Source organism: Leuresthes tenuis, unplaced genomic scaffold (genome assembly GCF_036924035.1).
Source record: "Leuresthes tenuis unplaced genomic scaffold, fLeuTen1.0.hap1 SCAF_20, whole genome shotgun sequence".
NCBI lineage: Eukaryota > Metazoa > Chordata > Actinopteri > Atheriniformes > Atherinopsidae > Leuresthes > Leuresthes tenuis.
The window spans coordinates 32,329,204-32,353,021 of NW_027325374.1; the positions used below are offsets into that span (position 1 = coordinate 32,329,204).

A 23,818-nucleotide genomic window follows, 5' to 3' on the forward strand; every position below is an offset into this window, starting at 1 on the left:
TAAAGATGGGAGGGGCTTACCGCCCTTCTCCTCCGGAAGCTGAAGGGTGGAAATTTTAACCCTTGGTCTCTGTTTATTCCAGATGAATCATGAAATATGTTTATTCCACTCTCTACATTGTTTCAGAGGAATTTCCACTGGCAATGATAAAAAGAGATGCAATAATCTAGGGAGGATATTAATTTTTATTGATCTAATTCTGCTACCAAAGTCAAGAGGCAACAGGCTCCACACATCAAGGTCATCATATATTTTTTGTTAATACAGTTATAGTTAATATTGAATAACTGTGACATGTCTTTATGGAAACTCGCTCCCAGATATTAAATTAAGGGTGTGTTCCAATTAAAACTATACATTATGTTGAGTTCTTCTGTGGATGTGTAATTGAGCAAACAGAAAACACCATGGAGAAACACCACTATGATCAAAAACCTGAAAAGAGAATGCAGGAAAGCTTGAACGTAAGTGGAGGAAAAAAAAAAGCTTCAAATTCACTATGAGCTGTACAAACAAAGTCTGCGTAGTTATAACAATGAGCTGTGCAAGGTTAGACAGCAGCATTTATCTGAAATGATTAATAAGAATGTCAACAATTATGGAACTCTGTTTGCTATGATTGAAAAACTCACAAATCCTCCTAAACAGTTAAACCCAGACCTCCTCTCTACTGAGAAATGCAAAGAATTTGCCAACTTTTTTAGCCAAAAAAATTTAAACGATTAGACATGACATTCACGCTACACAGACCAACAAAAAAACTAATCTGTGTCTAAAACCTTTATCATCAGAATTTAATATTGTTGATTTACAAATCCTAGAGGAAACAGTTTGGCATCTGAAATAAACAACTTGCACTCTGGACATAATACCATCTGACTTTACTATTTTTACCTCAGCAGAAAGTGATCTCCTACAAATAGTTAACAGCTCACTGGCATCAGGCATTTTTCCCAAGTCACTAAAGACAGCTGCCATTAAGCCACTCCTAAAGAAGAGCACTCTAGACGCCTCTGTGATGAACAACTACAGACCTGTCTCTAACCTCTCTTTTATATCCATGATTATTGAGAAAGTTATATTTAACCAGCTCAACGACTTTCTGAATGAAAGTGGAAGTCTCGATAACTTTCAATCAGGCTTCCAACGTCATCACAGCACTGAAACAGCTCTGGTTAGAGTGTTAAACGACATCAGGTTGAATACTGATTCTGGTTATGTTTCAGTTCTGGTTCTGTTGGATCTCAGCGCTGTGTTTGATACTGTAGATCACAGAATCCTGTTGCACAGGCTGGACAACTGGGTTGGACTTTCTGGAGCGGTCCTTAACTGATTCAGGTCGTATTTAGAAGGCTGGAGTTATTTTGTGACAATTAGCAGCTATGAATCTGAGCGAGTGGCCATGACTTGTGGAGTCCCCCAGGGGTCAATTTTTGGACCTCTTCTGTTTAACTTGTATATGCTCCCTTTGGGTCAGATATTGCAGAACTTTAATATCAATTATCACAGTTATGCAGACGATACACAACTTTATGTGTCTCTGTCACCAGACGACTGCAGCCCAGCAGACGTACTGTGTCAGTGTCTGCAGGAAATAAACTCCTGGATGAGAGAGAATTTTCTACAATTAAATTAAGACAAAACTGAGATCATTCTGTTTGGGAGCAAAGAGAAGAGGGTCAGCATTGGTAAATATCTTGAGACTCGGGCCCTTACAATCACTGACCAAGTTCTTAACCTTGGAGTGTTGATAGACTCAAATCTGACTTTCAGCAGCCACATCAAAGCTGTCACCAAGGCAGCTTTTTACCAACTCAGAAACATCAACAGAATTAAAGGTTTTCTCTCCCAAAAAGACCAGGAGAAACTCATCCATGCATTCATCTCCAGTAGACTCCATTACTGTAATGGTCTTTTAACTGGACTTCCCAAAAAGAACATTAAACATCTGCAGCTCATCCAGAACGCTGCTGCTGGAGTTTTAACCAGGACTAAGAGATCTGAACACATCACACCAGTTTTAAAATCTTTACACTGGCTTCCAGTCAGTCACAGAATAGATTTTAAAAGCCTACTGATGGTTTACAAATGGTTTAGGCCCAAAATACATGTGTGATATGTTCAGAGAATATAAACATAGCAGATCTCTTAGATCCAAGGACTCAGGTCAGCTGGTCCAGTCCAGATGCTGAAAACATGTGGAACAAACTGCCACAGGAGATTAAACTGTCACAAAATGTAGACATTTTCAAATCCAGGTTAAAAACATTTGTTTTCTCATGTGTCTATGCATGAAATCTGCACGGTATCTTTTAATTTATCTAGACTGTTGCTTGTTTTTATTCATTTTGATTATTTTATTTCTTTCTCTTTATATTCTTTTACATATTTTTAATGCTTCTTCCGCTCCCCGCTGCAATGCTTTTATTTTATGTAAAGCACTTTGAATTTTTTGTACATGAAATGTGCTATATGAATAAATTTGATTTGATTTGATAATTAAACATCGTAACCTGGGTTTTATGTATATTTAGGGCATATCCTGAATATTCCCCATATGTTTCCAGCATTTTCAATAATAGAGGCAGGCCTGAATTAGGATTTTTTTTATTTTGATCAATACATCGTCCGCGTACAGACTTATTTTATATTTCTCTCCTCCCATGGATATACTTCCAATTCTGTCTCCTGACGTATTGCTTGGGCTAAAGGTTTGATGAATAAATTAAATAGGTTGGGGCTGAGGGGACAGCCCTGTCTGCAACCACGTTGTAAAGTTATAGTATCAGACAGCCATTAACTTAAATTCTCGCAATGGGGGAGGTGTAAAGTGCCTGGATACAGTGTATAAAATCCGTACTGAAGTTAAATCTCTTCATAACTAAATGCAGAAATTCCCACGCAACTGAATCAAAAGCTTTTTCAGCGTCTAAACTAAGAATGAATAAATCTGGTCGATGGTATGCAAGGCTCTTCTTATGTTGTCCTGTGTCTGTCTATTCTTCATGAATCCTTTTGAATCCTCGTCTATTAGCTTCTAGCATTACAGGTTCCATTCTTTTTGCTAAAATGGTGGCATACAAAATATAGTCATAATTTAAAACACTAATAGGTCTGTACCCTTTACAGTCCACTCTGTCTTTACCTTCTTTGGTATCACAGATTTGAAGGCCCCTCTCCAGGAGGATAAGGGAGCAGGTGATCTTTCATTGACTTGTACCATTCTGGAGGAAATCCATCCGTGCCAGGTGATTTGTTAGTATTTAAACTCTAGATAGCTTTACTTATTTCCTCCTTTGTTATTGGTGCGATGAGTTTATCATTCGCTTCTTTACCTAGTGTGGGAAGGTCTAAGGAGCTCATAAATTCAGTGGTGGTTCTGTGGTTATTAACCTGTTCTGATTGAGAATATAAAGATTTATAATATCTTTCAAATACTTTTTGCATGCCATCCAGATTTGTTGTAATTTTATTTGTAGTAGGGTCTCTAATCTTGTGGAGAGTGTTTTCTGCCTGTTGTTTTTTGAGCCTCCAAGCCAACAATTTTGCAGCACTACGGCCAGCCTCGTAATATCTTTGTTTCATGAATCTTATATTTTTCTTCACCTAATATTCTATCTATTTCCTGTTTAGTATGTCTCATTTGTTGTACAATCGAGGGTTCTTTATTTTTTATGTGTATTTATTCCAGGTCTCTCAGCTTTTCCTGTAAACCAATTAATTTTTGGGTTTTCACCTTTTTAAGTGCAGCTGTCCTGGCTATAATCTTCTCCCTGTCAACAGCACTAGCTGTGTCTCATAATAAACTGGGGTTTACTTCTTCATTATTATTGCCCTGCATATATAATGCTAAGTCCTTCTCCATTGAATTTCTAAAGGTATGATCATTTAGCAAACTGGTAGTAAGTCGCCACAAAGTTTTTTTGCTGTCTACCCATATAAAGTTGAAAAAAAATCCCTTAGTGGTCTGAAAGATCCCTCTGACCTATTCTGCAATATATCAGCCTATTTAGATCTTTGTTATACATGAATATGAATTAATAGTCAATCCTTGTGTGGGCTGTGTGTCTTGCAGAATAAAAAATATATCCTGGAGTTGAACCATTCAGAGCCCGCCATACTTCAATAAGTCCCAAGTCTTTAAGTACTTTTTCAATCAAATTCCTTCTTCTTATTTTATTGGTTGTATCTAGAGAAGGGTTCAGAAGTATATTAAAATCTCCTGCACAAATAAGAGACCCATACGTTTGTGATGTAATTAGTTCAAATATCCTTCTGAAATAGGTTATAGAGACATTAAACAATTTTACTTCTTTCTGGCCAATTTTTCCTTTTACCAAGACAAATCTACCTCCTCTATCATTAATTTGAGATATCAATTTGAATTTGACAGCATTTGAAATCAATATAGCTATTCCCATCCTTTTTCCTTTCTTATATGATGAAAATAAGTTTTTTCTTAACCCCATCTTAAGGTTTTCATGTTCGGCACCTGAAAGGTGCGTCTCCTGCCAAAATGCCACATTTATCTTTTCACTTTTTATTTTAGCTATCATTTTGCTTCTTTTGACTAGGTTATTCAGCCCATTTACATTCAGAGACAGTATATTATACTGTTGATAATAGATCAGTCTTACATTTGAAACATTCTTGTATCAGCCTGGACCAATGGTAATAAACAGTACAGTATAGAACAGAACTTTGTAGAAAAGTGAACTGAACTTCCATCAGAAAAGCTGTCACGTCGCTTTAGACAGTAAGGGGGCTGGCCCCAGAGTGGGGCCCTCAGTAGTGGAAAAAAAAAGAGAGTTTGGTTACTCTGTCTTTTGCCCGTGGACATCAGCCTATGTTTTAACTAAACATCATTATAATAAGATAAAGGGGAAATTATGATTAAATGTCTCCCTCATCCCATGCTGTGGCTCCTGGTTCCGTTCTGCGGCACTCCTTCAGCTTCTCCCACCGGTGCTTTTCTCCACCGGGTCGGGCCCCTGTTGTCTCCCAGGGTAGAAGCCGAGGTTGCGGTGGCGTGGTGCGTGTGCTCAATCCCCAGTCCACGGCCGAGTTTGTTCCCCAGCTCTGTCTTGAGAGCGCCCCTCCAGATCGGTCACTTTTTCCTGTAGTGCCCGCTGTTTAGTGAGCAGCTGGGTGAGAGTATCTTTGACTCCGATGTCCCATCTTTCCATGATGAGGATGTTTTCCTTCATCTGACCTACGCATTCCTTTCAATTTGGCCTGTCACATCTTGTATTTTCCGGTTTACTTCTGATACAGATTGGTCCATTTGTTTTTTAATATCTTCCCTGAAGCATGTGCGGAAGTCTGAGAGGTCTTTTTTCAATTCAGCCTGGAGCGCTGCCATTCCATTAGTCATAACTTCACTCACCGCCGTACGTATTAAATCCAAAGTTTCGAACTCTCTGCGGCCTCCATCTTGTTTTGGAGTTTCGCTAGCTTCAACCTCCATCTCAGATTCTCTTTCAAAGTTACTGCATAGTTCATATCCTTCTTTCTTGCCTTTGTCCCCATTAATCATCAAAGCGAAATGTAATTTGTTTCTTTATGTGTGGTGTTAATGAGTAAAGCTTATTGAATTTAAGGCTGATGCCTGGAGCTCAGTTACTATGCTGCCATGCTGTGTAGCGCACCACCGGAAGTCCCATCTCAGATGCTTTTCAGTTAACGCAAAAGTTGTAAATGATCAGATAAGACAGGGTTGTAAGAGAATACTGTTGATTGTTCACTTTCATTGCCATATGTTTAAACTAGACCAAGGGTATGATGAAGACAATGGTCTGTGTACATTTTTGAAAAATTGAGTAAATATGAGTTTATATTGGAATTAAATGTGACATTTAGGCTGTTATTATCAACATCTACATAAATCTTAGTCACCCACTACAATGACTTGATTTGTTAGAAGCACTAAGTGAGATAAAAAACAGAGAATTCAGACAGAAACTCAGGTGAGCAATACACAACAACAGAGTATGCTCTACGCAAGCCCTGTGCATTTTACACAGTTCTGCATTATTTTAAAACTAGTTGGCTACATCCATCTATAAATAATAAACAATAAATGCCAATAATGAACATCTTCTCCACAGCATCCTGGCAGGAAAGAGGAGCAGCTGCAGTGAGAGGCTCATCTCTCTGCACTGCACTTAATACTTTTTCTTTTTAAAGGGAATACCTTTCTTTTAAAAGATTAACACATTGTAGAAAAATATGAAGTATCATACTAATAAATAGAGTTTAAATCAAAAGCTTGGAATTTTTTACTGTTTAATTACATGATGGTAGCTTTCTTTTACAGCATTACTGCTAGAATCTGCGCTATATTTTGTCTTGGGTAATGATTATAATGATGCTGTTTTTTGTTATTTATGGTTGAAATGATTTGAAAAGTGAATACTAATCAAATTTTATTTATATGAAACCTTTCATACTTTAAAAGCAACACAAAGTGCCTGACATAGGCTAAAAACAACAATGATGGAACATACCAACCCACCTACCCCCATAAATACACGGAGGGACACGGAGACAAAGAGACACACGCACGCCCACTGCACCTATCAGACAGAGACATGGCCGGGCACCCAGACCTAAGGCAAGGAAAAAAAGGAAAAAGCCACCTTAGTGGGCCGACCACACTGAGAGGGCTCCTGGCCCACAACCACAGGGAGCGCCACAGAGACAGTACTGACTCGGGCAGACAAGAGGCCCCACACCAAGGTGCAGAGTCCTCCAGCCACCTGGGCCAGAGCAGTCCACAGAACAGCCCCCCTGTCAGTGGACCAAAAAAGAAGCTCCCAGTGTAGGAGGAAACACTGGAGCTAAAAACTGAAATACTAAAGCAGGAAAATAAGATAAAAAGGTGTAAAATGAACAAAATAGATAAAAAGCTTTTCAGCTCATATAGTTAAAACATCTAACTAAAACATCGAGTTAAAACGTCTAACTAAAACATGGAGTTTAAAACATGTAATTAAAATAATATCGAACAAAAATTTAATTTGATAAAAAGTTTGATTAAAAGGAATAAAGAAAATCAATAAAATGAAATAAAAACCTGATTAAAAGGGTGAGTCTTGAGCCTCTTTTTGAAAACATCAACAGTCTCTGCAGCCCTGAGGTTCTCCGGCAGGCTGTTCCACAATCGGGGGCCATAATAACTAAAAGCCTCCTCCCCGTGTGTTTTAGATCAAACACATTGTATGGTTAAAAGGCCAGTGCGGGAAGACCTCAGGGTCCGTGAGGGTTGACATGGTAAAAGTAAGTCGGATAAATAAGAAGGTCCAAGACCGTTAAGACATCTAAAAACAAGTAAAAGAACCTTGAAATTGATCCTGAAGTGTACGGGGAGCCAATGGAGTGCTTTTAAAACTGGTGTAATGTGCTCCCACCCTCTGGTCCTTGTCAGCACTCGTGTGGCTGAATTCTGGAGTATCTGAAGATTAAAAATACTCTTCTTTTTTTTTTTGGAATCTAAACGACAAGAGATAAAAGCATGCATCAGCACCTCCGTTTTTTTTTTTTTTCCCTTGTCCTGTCCAGCATTATGGCAGCAGAATTGTAGTCTGAATACCTTTTATGCCAAACATATTTGCTTTGCCAAGGGAAGTTTTATAAATGTAAAGCTCCCCTTTGTTATGTTTTTGATATGTGGAATAAAACTACTGGACAATTTAGCTATTTGTAATCAGATAGAAGTCGGGTTACTTTTTGTTCCAAGAAGCAGAGGGAAGAACTGGAAAATTGATATTTTCAATATACCACCATAGCTCGAATTTATGAATTTAGTAGGCTTACTCATATAGCCAAAAAAATCCTTTAATAAAATACAAATGCCAGACAAAGTATGTTAAGGAGAGGTGTAACTGGTTATTCCTTCCATCAGCTGTCTCTTAACTCTTCAGTGAACGCCGTTTCTCGTGCTTCCAGTGACGGGCCACATAAACTGGACTCCTATAATATTTCACTGTTCATGTAAAACACTTGTACATATATGTATAGATGCAGGTTTTTATGTGTATGTACAGTACAACATATCCCCTCACCTGGCTGATAACAGCATTTATAGGTAATGTGATACATTAGCTATTAGCCATTAGATACATTACACATATTAGCCGTTTTGCTTTGTTTGTTTTTCCTTTTAATACTTGTGTGTCCTTCTTTTTCTTTTAACCACTTACTCCTGGAATATCCCCTTGTGGGAGGAATAAAAGGCTATCATATTTTCATTTAATTTCAATTTTATTTATATAGCGCCAGATTACAACAATTGTCATCTCAAGGCACTTCAATAATATAGTCCAATCCAAGCCAATTGGAATTCAATTCATTGTAATCATAATCCAATTAATTCATATAGAGCCAATTAAAAAAAATAATATCCTAGCTAAGGAAACCAACAGATTGCACCGAAACTTGTCTTCAGTCCGATCTCCCGTCCTGAGCGTGCCTGTGGCGACTGTGGAAAGGAACGACTCCCTTTTAACAGGAAGAAACCTCTGGCAGAACCAGACTCAGGAAGGGTGGCCATCCGCCTCGACCAGCTGGGGTTTGAGAAGACAGAAAAGAGGGAAAAGAGGGGGGAAAAACACCATAACGCCATTCAAAGGATATCTGTTGGAACAGGGAAACACAAGTTAATAACCACAATAATGTCACATGTACATAAAATCAATTGAGAAATTGAACAGGGGGAAAAAGACAGCAAAGTGAGGAAAGGTGTTTGGGAGCGAAGTTAGGAAAATATCTTACAATGAGATCTTTAAGATATGATGGAGCTCGGTCATTAAGAACTTTATATGTGAGGAGAAGAATCTTAAATTCTATTCTGAATTTAACAGGGAGCCAATGAAGAGAAGCTAAAACTGGAGAAATATGATCTCTCCTGTTAGTTCTCATCAGAACTCTGGCTGTAGCATTTTGGATCAGCTGGAGGCTTTTGAGAGAATATGTGGGACAGCCCAATAATAAGGAATTACAGTAGTCCAATCTTGAAGTAACAAATGAATAGAGCAATTTCTCTGCATCACCCTGAGACAGGATGTTCCTGATTTTAGCAATATTACAAAGGTGAAAGAAGGCAGTCCTATGTGCGTCAAATTATCAATTCTGGTCAAAAATAACTCCTAGGTTCCTCACTGTAGAACTAGAAGCCAAGGAAATACCATCTAGAGTAACTGTATAACTAGACAATTTCTCCCTGAAGTACTCGGGTCCAAAGAGAACAACTTCAATTTTGTCTGAATTTAAAAGCAGACAGTTCTGAGTCATCCAGGTCTTTATGTCTTTAAGACAGATTTGTAGTCTGACCAACCTATTGGTTTCACCTGGTTTCATAGATAAGTACAGCTGAGTATCATCAGCATAACAATGGAAATTTATGCCATGCTATCTAATAATGTTACCTAATGGAAGCATGTATAAAGTAAAAAGAATCGGTCCAAGCACAGAACCCTGAGGAACTCCATGACTTACTCCAATGTGTGAGGAAGATTCTTCATTTACAAGAACAAACTGGAATCTATCAGATAAATATGACTTAAACCAGCCTAATGCAGTACCTTTAATCCCAATAACATGTCCAAGTCTCTGTAACAGAATGCTGTGATCGATCGTATCAAATGCAGCACTGAGATCCAACAGGACAAGCACAGAAACAAGTCCGCTATCAGAAGCTAACAGGTGATCATTGGTAACTTTCACCAGTGCTGTTTCTGTGCTATGATGCACTCTGAATCCTGACTGAAACTCTTCAAACAGATTATTTCTATGTAAATGATCACAAAGTTGAACTGCAACTATTTTTTCAAAAACTTTAGACAAAAAAGGGAGATTGGATATAGGTCGGTAGCCAACACTTCTGAATCAAGACTAGGTTTTTTAAGTAAAGGTTTAATTACAGCAACCTTAAAAGTCTGAGGTACATATCCTGTCAACAAAGACCGATTGATCAAATCCAATATGGAAGTGTCAATTAAGGGGAAAACCTCCTTGAACAGTCTGGTTGGGACTGGGTCTAAAATACAAGTTGATGGTTTAGAAGAGACTATTGCTGTTGTTAGCTCAGAGAGATCAACTGGACAGAAGCTGTCTAAATACAAATCAGGTTCTAAAGATACTTCTAAAGCTACTATACTTGCTATGATACATCAGTGATAACAGTGGGAAGGATTGCATTAATCTTCTCTCTGATAGAAACAATTTTATTGATGAAGAATCTCATGAAATCATCACTGCTGAGAGTTAAAGGAATACATGGCTCAACAGAGCTCGGACTCTTTGTCAGCCTGGCAACAGTGCTGAAAAGAAACCTGGAATTATTCTTATTCTCTTCTATCAATGATTAATAATAAGCAGTTCTAGCTTTATGAAGGGCTTTCTTATACGTTATTAAACTATCTTTCCAGACTAATTGAAACTCTTCTAAATTAGAGGAACGCCACTGTCTCTCCAGCTTTCTTGCAGTCTGCTTTAAAGCAGCTGTGAATTATACCAAGGAGCCAACCTCTTCTGACTGATTACCTTCCTTTTCAGAGGGGCAACATTGTCCAGTGTTGTACGCATTGAAGCTGTAGTGCTGTCAACAAGAGAGTCAAGTTCTACTGGAGTAAAATGTAGGTAGCCGTCCTCTGTCATATCAGCACATGGCAGTGAAGAAAAGGATGATGAAATCAACTCTTTAAATCTGGTTACAGCATTCTCTGACAGACACCTTCTATATGTAGAATTCTTCTCAGAAGCTGTATCGTCAAGTAATGTAAATTCAAAAGTTATTAAAAAATGGTCAGACAAGACAGAGTTATCAGGGAACACTGTTAACTGTTCACTCTCAATGCCATAAGTCAGCACAAGGTCAAGGGTATGATTAAGGCAGTGAGTAGGTCTGTGAACACTTTGAGAAAATCCAATAGAGTCTAATATAGAATTAAAGTTAATATTTAGGCTGTCATTTTCAACATCTACATGAATGTTAAAGTCACCCACTACAATGACTTTATCTGTACTCAGCACTAACTGGGATAAAAACTCTGAGAATTCAGACAGAAACTCAGAATAAGGGCCAGGTGGACGACACACAACAACAAACACAAGAGGTTTTTGTGATTTCCACTTTGGGTGGGAAAAACTGACAATCAGAGATTCAAAAGAGCTAAAAGTAATCTTGGGTCTAGGACTGATTAGGAACCCTGATCTGAAGATAGCTGCCACTCCTCCTCCTCTGCCTGTGGTTGGAGGAACGTGAACATTTAAATAGTCAGAGGGAGTTGATTCATTAATGCTAACATGATCCTCCTGCTGCAGCCAGGTTTCTGTAAGACAAAATATATCAATATGATGATCACAGATCAAATCATTCACTAACAGAGACTTCAAAGGGAGAGATCTAATATTCAGCAAACCACATTTAATAGTTTGATGTTTTTGTTCAGTTAAAGTTTTTGTTTTAAATTTTTTTTGCACAAGAGGATTTGCTCCTTTTGTGTTTTTTGATTGAGGGGGGGGCAGCATCAGGTGGGAAGCCGCAGAGAAGTGTGTAAGACTACAACTCTGCATCCTGGTCTCAACCCTGGGTTGTCATGTTTTTGGATGACTAATAAATTCGTCCATATTTCTAGAAATGAGAAGAGCTCCTTCCAAAGTGGGATGGATGCCGTCTCTCCTCATCAGACCAGGTTTTCTCCAGAAAGATTGCCAATTATCTATGTAGCCCACGTTGTTTGCTGGACACCATCTAGACAACCAGCGATTGAATGAGGACATGCGGCTAAACATGTCATCACTGGTCAGATTTGGCAGGGGTCCAGAGAAAACTACGGAGTCCGACATTGTTTTGGCAAAATTACACACCGATGCAACAGTAATTTTAGTGACCTTCGATTGGCGTAACCGGGTGTCATTCCCGCCGACGTGAATAACTATTTTACCGTATTTACGCTTATCCTTAGCCAGCAGTTTTAAATAGGATTCTATGTCGCCCGCTCTGGCCCCTGGAATGCATTTGACTATGGTCGCTGGTGTCTCTAATGCCACGTTTCTGACTATAGAGCTGCCAATTACCAGGGTTTTGTCCTCAGCGGGTGTGTTGCTGAGTGGGGAAAATCTATTTGAAACGTGGACAGGTTGATGGTGAACCACGGGCTTGACTTTAGGACTATGACTCCTCTTCCTGACAGTCACCCAGCCACTCTTAAGTCCCGGCTGCTCGGGATCTGCTCGGGGACGACTAACAGAGCTAGCTACGCTAGGTGGCTCCGCACTGACTAAAGGGGCCTGGCTCGCTATCGGGTGGTTTTCAACAGTGCAGAGCTGAGATTCCAATTCAGATAACCTTGCCTCCAAAATTACAAAAAGACTACATTTGTTACATGTACCATTACCACTAAAGGAGGAAGAGGAGTAACTAAACATCTGACACACGGAGCAGGTGAAAGCAGGAGATAGAGGAAGAGAACTGGTAGCCATGCTAAGCTAGAGAACCAGACACCGCTAAAAAGTGAAAAATAAAGACTAAAGATCTGTAAGAGTGAGCGCTAGAATATAACAAGTATGCGATAGAGTTAACTCGGCAAAATGTGTAAATTATAGGGAGAAATAAAGTGATTATTAGTAGTTCAAGAGGAGCGAGAAATATCACAGTGCACACACAAAGCAACAGGAAGTGATGCAATACGTCTTACCGCAAAGTAAAAGCTTTTGAGCCTATCTCATCTTACATGAGTAAAAAGTAGCTAATGAGTCTTTTATTGTCTCTGACATATTGCCCATATGCTGAAACTACAGTGAAACATTTATTTCGGTGGATATGTGACCACTAGAATGACCAAAGACTGTTTTGTTATTGTATTTCTACTAAAACTACAAGTTCTATAAATGGGCAACAGACGAGATGAACTCCAAATGGCATACAGCTGCGGTGATTGTGCAGATTTTCTAAGTAAGGACACTTTTAGGCTGATTATACTTGCACATTGGTCATTGTACTCACAAACTGTGTTGTCAACTCAGTGCCTTCACAGTTTATACCAGCACTTTCAGGACTGCTGGATTCATTTCTTGTAAAACAGGTGGCTCTGCTGCTGAGGCAATAGTTCTCTGATTTCACAGGAATAGCTTCAGAAGAACTCAGAGGAAGTTCAAAGTGCATTAGTTTAAACTATTATATGTTTAATTGTTAATAGTATGGTTCATTTGTTATTTTGGAGCTAAACTGATGAAAAAATCTTCCTGTGTTTTCTTCCTTTGCAGTGCTTGAAATGTACAGCAAACTGAAGGAGCAGCTAGAATCCAAAAGGTAAGCATCTCACAAAGGATTCCATCACAACTTCAGGGTGCGGTTTTCCATAAAATGTATGCTACCAATATGACTTGGAATGCCAACTAATGATTAAACCATGTTGTCTTTGCACTGTGTGCAGCAGGAGTGTCCTTCAGCATTTAAACACACTATATTACACAGTTGGGAACCGCTTCTTACTCTTTACTACTGTATTTACTTATATTGTGGCCGGTCTGTTAAAAGGTTGACGGCTTTAAGTGCAGGTGTAAAACCTTGTCAGGATGCAAAGTGATCTGCGGCACATGAGGTCACATTGTGTTGTTGCATGTGGCAAGGTGCACACTGCCTATGGATGAATTTTGTTAGCAGAACAGTGTCCTGTTTTTCACGCTTTTATTCACAGACTAGTTTTCAGTAAATATTGTATGGTTTCAAGTCAATCATTTCCCTGTTAGGCCATCAGAGCTGTGGCTACATTGAGCTCTGCAACAACACGTCTTACCTATCATTTATTGCTCATTTTACTCTCCTATTACAGCACAAACCTATTGGAATTTTATCAGCATTTTGGGCTCAATGTGGTCATGTCTGAACCTATATTTCTTTTCAGCTGACTGTATATAATACTGGATTTTACAGAAAATTTATTCGACTCATTGCTAATATCCTGCTTATTTTGCCAGGGACAACTGATTGTGTCTCACATAGATTACATGTTTATTTGTATTAAACGTAAGGAGTGACACCTAATCAAAAGAGGTTACTTGAGACACATGTGGAGGCACATTTTAATGCAGGTGAAAAAAAAACATTGGATCACCAAAGATATATCTTATTACCAGGTGTAAACAGCCACATAAACTCGTGAATGTGGATTGTGGTTGTAGCCATTCAGTCTGAAAAGTGAAACCTACATATTAAGTGCCTTCAATGCAACACAGCTTCGGGTCCAACAGAGTTCCTTCAACTTTTTCTAGTGTCAACATCTCTGATGAAATATTTAGTAAATCATTTTCCACCTAAAAGTCTATAGAGGGTCACTATATTTTTTTAGTGCTCGTGGTCTGTAGTCTGAAGAAACATGCATGGAAGATTATTCACTTGCTTCGCTCAGTGTTTGTAGATTTATTGGCTTGTTTTACTGAAATATAAAACTAAAAAGATTTTGAGAGCTTCCAGTTTAAATTTACTTACACCTAGTGCTAAATGTTAGCTTGGAATTTAACACTCATTCTTCTTATCCAAATAAGATCACTTAAGGTGATTTCCAGATGCCAACCTATAGTTCACTTGAAACCAACTGATGATGAGCTATATAATTTTTTTTTACTTTACACAATCTGTTTATGTACTTGTGTCAGGGAAAGCTAGAATCAGAGGTCACCATTTAATATGCGGGTTATCGACAAAGATGCAACATTAAGCATAGTTACTCACACTGTAGAGCCACAGTTTCAGCTTGACTTGGCCAAGTCACTGTACCACCATCTGTATCCCAATATACATGCATGGGGACAAATCAAGTTATTAACTGCAGTATGTTCAGTGTTGTGTCACTCAACTGTTTGAAAAAATGTTAAAGGCAGCTTTTAACTTCCTCTGTAGGAGATCACGGTACATGTAAGTACAGCTGAATTCACTGCACAGATGTTATCTTTAAGTTACTGGAATGGTGATTCTGTCAGATGAGGCTGCGGTTATAAGATCAGGATTTTATTAGAGCAGAGCGACAGTCTGGAAAAACCATAAGTGACCCTGAGTTGATGTGTAGGCTTAATGGGACGATTTTCAATCCATACATACACTTAAGTTTAACAATTTTTACTAAAAGATGGATCCTTGGTACATGTGCAGAGTGCCTAGGCACTTTTGAGTCTAATTGAATGTATTCATGCAGGACTGATTTGATCTCCAACCTCGTTATTTGGTTGTGTTAGTGTGTTTTGTGAAGCTGGGTTACATACGATTTTGGTCAGACCAACGTGTTTCCATGAATTTTTAAAGCCTGAATTTGGACAGACACATGAAATATTTTTCTCAATGTTTTTTTTTCAAAATGTCTTGTAAGTGCTCTTAGTGGTGTAACCTCGAGTCTCAGAGGGTGGAAGAAAACTAAAGTTCTACGAGTTATTAAGTTACTTTTTTGTGAACTGCAATAACAAGCAAAACTACTTGTTTTTGTACTGTTATTTAGGATTTCTATTTTCCATTTTACATAAGTGGCATAGATAGTACGTTTCTTACACAAAAATAGCATAGAATTCAAGTTCAAACTTATCTGCAAAGCCTTCCAGAGTATATATATTATGCAGGTTTCCTACTGACTTCAACTCATGCTCTGCTCTACAAGTTTTAGAGAACTTCATTTTTACCTTATGAACTGCCTTTTTGGGTGTATTACATGCCTGTCTGTAGAAAGAAGGGAAGGGAGTTCACTTTGGACAGGAAAATAATGACCCTTTCTTGTTCATTACTGTGTACAAAAGGAGGAGACTATTCACCGGAGAGACAATTGACCCTCAGTGTGCCCTTGTTCACAACAAGGCCCCCTCATTGCTGGTCTGTCATGGCTCAAAGCCAGTCCAAGGCAATTAGACCATGTTGACCACCTTGTGATGTGTGTGTGTGTGTGTGTGTGTGTGAGAAAGATGCTTTAAACTCTAATGACATGGCCTGTCATACCTTTGAATTAGTCTGCAAATACACATTACTGTTATGTATGTGCTGACACTCAGGTCACATTCTGTTCAATTTCCAACCGCCTCTAACCTTTGTGTCTTCTGTCCTCTTGCTCTGCATTTTGCCAGACCTTTTCACTGCACAGTTTGTGTCTTCTATTCATTTGTCAACAACACATTTTACACTCACTGACCAACAAATTAGATCCCTTCACAGCCTGCCTATCAGTCTAATGATGGGAGCTTAGCACACTGACCTAATACTGAACCCTTGTGATTTATGCAACCTTAAAGAGAACAAATCTTGATAACTTAGGGTCTGAGAAAGGTTCTATGAAATAAAATACCTCACAGAGAGCATTATGTACAGTCATGTGAAAAATAAAGTACACCCTGTTCGGTTCTTAGGTTTCACGGATCAGGACACAAAAAACCTCTGGGGCCTCATGTATAAACTGTGTACACATACAGAAAGTTTCTGAACACCATTTTCCGCACACATCTTTGGTTTTATTAAAGTGAAGGTGGGATGAGAATGTGTTGACAGAAGTCTCAAGCAGTGGTGAAAATATGAGGACCATCATGCAAACCCTTGTTTTGGTCAGCCTCTGCACTGTCTCTGAAATGAAGTATTCCAACTAATATTTACACTCAAGTTACTGAGCTATCATCATTATGTATGTAGATATGCAAATGGTTTGATCATCTATGAAGAATAGGTTTAGCGTTAGAAAGACAAAAAAAAAAAATCTGGCATCATCATTTTCAGTTTACAGTTACTGTATTACTGGAGGCAAATGCTGTGTCATTCAAAATTTTCAGAACTTGTCTTGTTGTGGGCACTGAAAACCTAAAAAGTATTTGACACTGCTGACATGCCATCTGTCTTTTCCACAGTAACAGTCACCAGTAAACTGAATAGCTTTCTTTGTTATCATGAAGTGTCAGGGACGGCACAGTCATGCCTCCAAAGAGTAAACCCATTGGCTGGTGCAGCTGCTTCATTCGGATTCATTTGCACACAATTAATAAAACAAAACAAAACAAAAAAATAGATGAGAATAAAATATACTTAGTTTAACAACTTATGTCTCCAAGTCAACATCAACTTACCCATGTCATTGATAGTATTGATAACAGTGCTCTGTGACACAGCACAGCAATTGTGAGGACACAACATGGCGGTCAGCCCTTTCACAGCCAGGGCTCACGACCGTGATTGGTTCCAGCACTACAGGGCTCAATGTGGGGTCTCCCTGGCAACAGACTCCCCAATTTCTGCTTCACAATCTATGTGAATCATTATTATTGCTTTGTTTTTCTGTCCCTGCGGTTTACTGTGGGTAATTTAGACACTTTTTGTGGAGAAAAACAGCCTCCCGCTCTTTGTGTGATGTCAGCTCAGGCGTTCCTGCACCATAACCTGTGTCAGCCACACGCTGCCTGTGTATTATCCCTACACTGAGCCAACTGCATTAACTGATACTTAGAGACAAACATTTGGGGTTCCACCTCTGTGATCAGAACTCTCATCTCACACTCTGAGGCTGTTCAGACCTGCTTCTAACATCCATCCAGGATGGTCCGACAGCACTAAGTCTTACACAGAGCGTTGTAATCCGTCCTGACATACGCCATGAGCCACAGTTGCCCACACTGTATACATATTAATACGTAGCCTACCTTTTAGCTGTAAGACAGATGGCTTCACATTTGATTCAGTTCATGGTCGACTTAATGACTGCAATGGTCTGTGGCAGAAGAACAAGCCCAAATCATTTTCCTCCATCACTGTGCTTGATGAATGCCACCATGCGTATTTAAGTGCATGTGCACGATGATAGTAAATTTGCAAACTCCACGCCCAAAATAATACCATATAAGGCTACGCTTCCTCTCTCCTGTGCCAGGAAGTGTTGAATGTTGAGTCATGAGAATGGCATCAAGGCGCAAAAAGAACAACTTTACGGGCTCTGAGATTGAAGTTCTGCTATCAGAGATCCAAAAAGAAAACAACTGTCATTTTTAGCAGTGTCAGCAGTGGAATTGCAGGACCTGCTAAAGCGAAGAATTTTATGAGTGCTGTTAATTCAATGTCACCTGTAGTTCGTAATGTCACCAAAATAAAGAAGAAATGGTTTGATATGAAAATGGCTTAAGTGGGCCCGCATTAAAGCACCATGGGCCCCGGGGCTAACCACTTTCTCAAGGCCCTCCATGCCACTGCCACCGGGAATACATACTTATAATACATAAAATAATGCTTCAAGAATCACTGCAGTATCACTTTGACTGTAACAAAACATACTTTTAATGTCAAAGAATTTTACATAGCTCTACATATCTCTATAGAGAAATTTAATTAACATACTCATACGACTCTATGAGCGCTTTGTTAAGTTCTTTTAAAATACACAGTTGTGGAGTTTGAAGAGAAAGAGACGACGTTTCGGTAAGTCTCTATTATTTATTCTTCTCCTTACTCCACTTAAAAGAAAACTATTAAGCTGACAATAACTGACAGAACATACATTTAATTTTCATGACAACAACCGTTGTCATGGAGACCAGAAATAGAACGTTATTCGTGTGCGTTCTAATTCATCAGTGTCGCCACACAGCAGAGCCCTGCGCGGGACTGTTTTCTTCATCCCGCTCCCGCTGAATTTCTGACCATTACCGCCCGCACCCGCAACGTGTGTGTCCACTCCCACCTGCACCAGCAAAACTTTCAGAATTTATGCCCTCACAATAATAGAAATGCAGTGATTTTGTGTCTTCTCCCGTCCCGCAGGAGAAAACAAGTCATTTTATAGGCTATTAATAAAGAGATTCATGGACAATTGAGAAACTTCTCCAAATGTCAGACTTGCCTTGCTTTGTCTTTCTGCTGTAAAGACCTTCTTTGAGCTTCCTTTCCACATCACTTATTGACATCCTGTCGCTAGGATACATCCCGATCCCGCAGTGTAAAAAAAAAAAAATTAAAAAAGAAAAAACATCCACGTAAGCTATTACACATGTGCATGATTTTTTTTCCGCCTTTTTTCTTTTTTTTTTTTCTCTAGCCTTGCGTTGGGCCCCCTACGTCGTCGGGCCCCGGGCCTTGAGCCCTGGTTAGCCCATGCATTAATACGGGCTTGGGCGTAAGAAATCGCCATGGCCAGGCAGCCGACGGCTTCAACTGGAAGAGGTCAAGGGGAAATCTGCATCACCAAAATGGATGAAAAATTATGCTCCATAATAGGCGAAGTTGCACCGTCGGGCATTTCAGTGGAGGATGTTCCCCTGGACACCGACTTGCATCAACCTGAATGTGAAGATACAGCCAACATACCTGACTGGGACATATCATGCAAAAATAACTTTTCCAGCTCTTCTACACTCATATATTTGAATTGGGTGCGTACAAATCCCCCCCAGTGTTAAAAACAATAACCGCGTCCATTTCGCATTTCGCTGCTGCGGCCACTCACTCTCTTGTCCCCCGAGTCTGGGCGACGCGTTCAGAATCTGAACTCCAGCAGTGGCCAACACCCAGTCTCCACCCACCACGCCCTATAGGTTGTAAAAAAGCAAAGCTCAGGTGAGGCGCTCATATTTCATATTTCGCAGCAAAGGAAAACGGTTGGCAGTGCGGCGAATTTGAGAGATAAGCATGTAAGTTGCTCTGTTGTTGGCTGCAGTGACCAGCACATAAGCCTGCCTAAGACTCAAGACCCTGAGTCTCAGGGGACCTACGACGGGAGTGGATAAAGTTTTTTTTGCTTTTTTTGACGGCAAAGTTCTGGCCACTGTTGGTATAAACTGTATATGCCAAACATTTTGACATGGACGGCTTCCACAATTTGGGTCAGTACAATGCAGGACTGGCAGCAAAACCTTTCCTAAAAGAGGGATTGATACCGACCATCTGTGGTGAAAGGACAGACGATGTAAGTGTGCTTTGTGCTTCTTTTGTCTGATTACCACAAGCTAATGCTAAACGCTAGTTCATGCAGGTACAAACAATGCTGAAATAAATGGTTTATGCAGCAGGTTGAGTTACATTAGAGTATATACATTCTCAGGGTCTGACTCTGGCTCAAACATATGGTTGCAACGGTGTGTGGGCAGCCATGACCAGTGCTCGTGCTCAACTGTTGTCATAGCAGCCTGATGCCGAACGTTGGGTGTACGTTGGGCGGAAGAGGGGGGCGGAGTGAGCAGCAGCAGCCGCAGCTGATGCTGCCGTGGAAGGAAAATTGACCGCCTCAGCGCTCGAGTGCGACAGACAGTTTACAGAGAGACCAAATGATTTCACAGAGATGTCATTAAGGTGCCTGGGACCTGTGTGAACTAGTGAAAAAGGAGTATAATTGTTCTCCTTTAAAATAATTTCTTGTTTCCATAATTTCATATTTTCATAATGACCATATTAACATTATCAACTAGCATGAAATAAAAAGATTAAAATAAGATTTACCCTCCTCTTATTCTAATAATTTATTTCCCTTTGTTCAAATGTTGGACATGTTAAGTATGTGAAAGGAATAGTCAAACAATCATGTTCAACATTTTATTTAGAGGAAGAGCAATCAGACGCAGCACCACAGCCGGGACCATCTGATGCTCCAGCTCACCGCCATCTCACACGCACACAAGTGGTGTCCAACCCAGTTCTGAAAAAGAGAATATGTCTGCGACGTTGGAGAAGATATCAAATAGTGTTCCACAAATCTCTCAGAGGGTTGAGCCTTCTGCCTCCCACAGAACCAGCCTTTTTCACCAGTTTGTCCAGGTGCCTACAGTTTTTGTCTGTAGTGCAACTCCCTCAGCAGACAACAGCATAGAATAGTGCACTCTCAATGATAATGTGATGAAACATGCACATCATGTCTCTGCAGGCATTGAAGGACCTGAGCCATCTTAGGAAGAAGAGACGGCTCAGGCCCCTCCTGTACACTGCTTCTATGTTGGCAGACTGCTCCAGTTTATTATCCAGCAACACCCCCAGGTATTTGCAGGTCTGAACAGTCTCTATCTCTCCTCCATCAATGCAGACTGACTGGTATGGAGTTTTAGATCTCCTGAAGTCCACCATCAGTTCTTTAGTTTTGGTAGTGTTCAGGAGCAAACAGTTCTTTTTGGTCCAGCCATTGAAGGACAGGGTCCCTGTACTCCCTCTCCTGTCCACCGCGCACACATGCCACAACAGCTGTATCATCAGTAAACTTCTGTATGTGGCAGGACTCCGAGTTGTACCTGAAGTCCGATGTGTACAGAGGGAAAAGAAAAGGAGCCAAAACAGTACCCTGCGGAGCCCCAGTACTGCATTCCAGTGTTCCAGAAACACATCTCCCCACCCTGACATAATGTGGTCTGGCAGTCAGATAGTCTATAATCCACAATGTCAGGGAGGGGCCCACATCCATACCTAGATGCTTACCTTTCAGTATGGGAGGCCGTATGATGTTGAAGGCACTGGAGAAGTCAAAGAACATGATTTTCACATATGAACCAGGCACATCCAGATAAACATATGCCCGATGCAGCATGTACAGAATCGCGTCTTACACTCCTATGTGTTTCTGGTAGGTAAACTGGAGGGGGTCAAGGTCATCCGCAACCTGCAATCTCATGCGACGAACGAGTCTCTCCAAAGTCTTCATGATATGAGATGTCAAAGCCACCGGTCTGTAGTCATTCAGCTCCACCGGTTGCCCTAATTTGGGCACCGGTATGAGACAAGAAGTTTTCCACAGCACCGGGCCTTTTTCAATATGAGCCTTCAGATTGAAAAAGGTGTAGTTGGATTCAGTAGGCCTGGTGGTTGAAGCCGCCGCAGAGGTGGAGGTGTTGCTTGGCTCAGGAGGCCTGGCGGTGGAAGCTGCCGTAGAGGTGGAGCTACAGCTGGACAGAAGAAGCCTGTTGGTGAGAGTTGCTGCAGAGGTGGAGGTGCAGTTAGGCGGAAGAGGAGGCTTGGCGATGCAAGTTGCCATTGAGGTGGACGTACAGCTGGGCAGTGGATGCAGTATAGAGGAAGCAGCTGAATTGGTGGGGGAGGAGGGAGTAGCAGCAGAGGTGAAAAAAGCCACACCTCCACACCTCATTGGTGTTATTGTTCTCCAGCTGTCTCTCTACCTTTTTCTTCTACTCCACCTTAGCTTGACATAGTGTCTTTTTAAGCTCCTGTTGTACACTCCTCCGGTTTTCTCTATCCCCGTTCTGGAACACCCTCTTTTTCTGGTTCAGGAGGTCTTTGATGTCAATGGTGATCCATGTTTTATTATTTGGATAGCACCTTACAGTCCCCAATGGAATCACAGTATCCCTACAGAAGTTAATATAGTCTTTGAGGGTGCTGACCCTCCTGTCCGTGTCAATGTCCATTTCTTCTTCCTCCAGCAGCACAGCCCGGTCTGTGAAATCAAAGTAGTCTTTCAATGCATCACTCGCCTCTGGTGACCACTTCCTGAAAGATCTGGTAGGAACAGGAAGTCTTTGTACACAAGATCTGTTTGTGGGTTGTAGATAGACCATGCTGTTATCAGATCTACCCAGTGGTGGAAGAGACACTGCCCTGTAAGCCTCTTTCACGTTAGCATAGAACAGATCTAATGTCTTTTCTCCACATGTTGGACAGTCCACATAGTGTAAAAAGCCAGTCAGGCAGGAGGATAGAGAGACGTGGTTGAAATCCCCTGTGATTGCAAGGAATGTCTCAGGATGCTGGGTCTGTATCCTAGCGATGGCATCATGGATGATGTCACACGCCGTTGTGGGTTCCGCCCTCGGTGGAATTCAAACAACGATGACGACTGTATATGTGAACTTTGGGTGCACAGACCGCACAGAAACCAACTGTCACGACGAGGCAGTACACAGGACACAGATGCAGGGTATTCAGGGTATAATAGTCTTTATTATCAAGACTATAACTCTCCAAGGCAGGGAAACAAATACCAGATATCAAAATGATCTAGAACATACTTCTTCCAATAAATAAATAGGAAAAAGCGTGGCTGTAAAAAATTATCAAAGCAAAAGGTCACTCCACTCTAGGAGGAAAACAAAAGACTTTTAACTTTATCCAAAATTATAGGAAGTACTCTTTCGACGGCGGTAATGTCACAAAAACACTCCTTAACAACTGAAGGCACTATGACAAGATTATCAAAACCAAAATTTTCCTTACGGAGGAAACAAAAGACTATGCAAACTGTAACAATTAAACTAAATTTATGACATAAAAACTTACAAAATAAAAATCACTCTCTTGGAGGAATACAATGGAGCAGAACGCTATGGCTCGGTAACTATGGCAAGGTTAGAGTGAACGTATGAACATGAGGGCAGAAATTAACACATTGGCACAGTCTCAGAAAGCACGCTCTCCTCCAAGAGCCTGACTCGCTAAGGCATCAAAAAGTAGCAAGTCAGCCATGACGCAACTGGTTACACTTCACATTGACCTTGTTATATACAGAGTAAAATTAACCTTCAATTAATGCACAATTTAAGTCAAATAGAATAATGTCAGCATAATTATGGGGTATAATGTATGTATCTATTTCTGATACCTTCAAAGTAGCTAAATATACAATCCCTTAGTCAAGCAAACTTGATTTGAATAACAGCGGACTGTTTTACGTGACTCCTACGACTGGTCTGGATCACCTGTAAATTTTGTTCGTACCTGAAAGAAAACTCAAAATACAAGAAGACTGGTGAATGTGGCAAGTTCTCTTAAATCACTCGTACGCACCACTTAAGAGCAATGTATTTGTACAAGAGGTTCTTGCATGAGGCCCGTTGTGTTTTCACCTGATGTATATGTGACACAAATTAACTTCAACTAAAG

The 23,818-nt window shown here is 40.2% G+C and overlaps 1 protein-coding gene across 7 annotated transcripts in view; it reads left to right on the forward strand.

Annotated features, from left to right (window-relative positions):
* Positions 1–23,818, forward strand: part of exoc6 (exocyst complex component 6) — a 93,329-nt gene that overhangs the window by 29,893 nt on the left and 39,618 nt on the right. For all 7 annotated transcript variants that reach the window (XM_072373447.1, XM_072373449.1, XM_072373450.1 and 4 more), the window contains exon 5: positions 13,267–13,312. In XM_072373447.1, the coding sequence (XP_072229548.1) occupies positions 13,267–13,312 (46 nt within the window). The remainder of the gene's footprint in view (positions 1–13,266; positions 13,313–23,818) is intronic.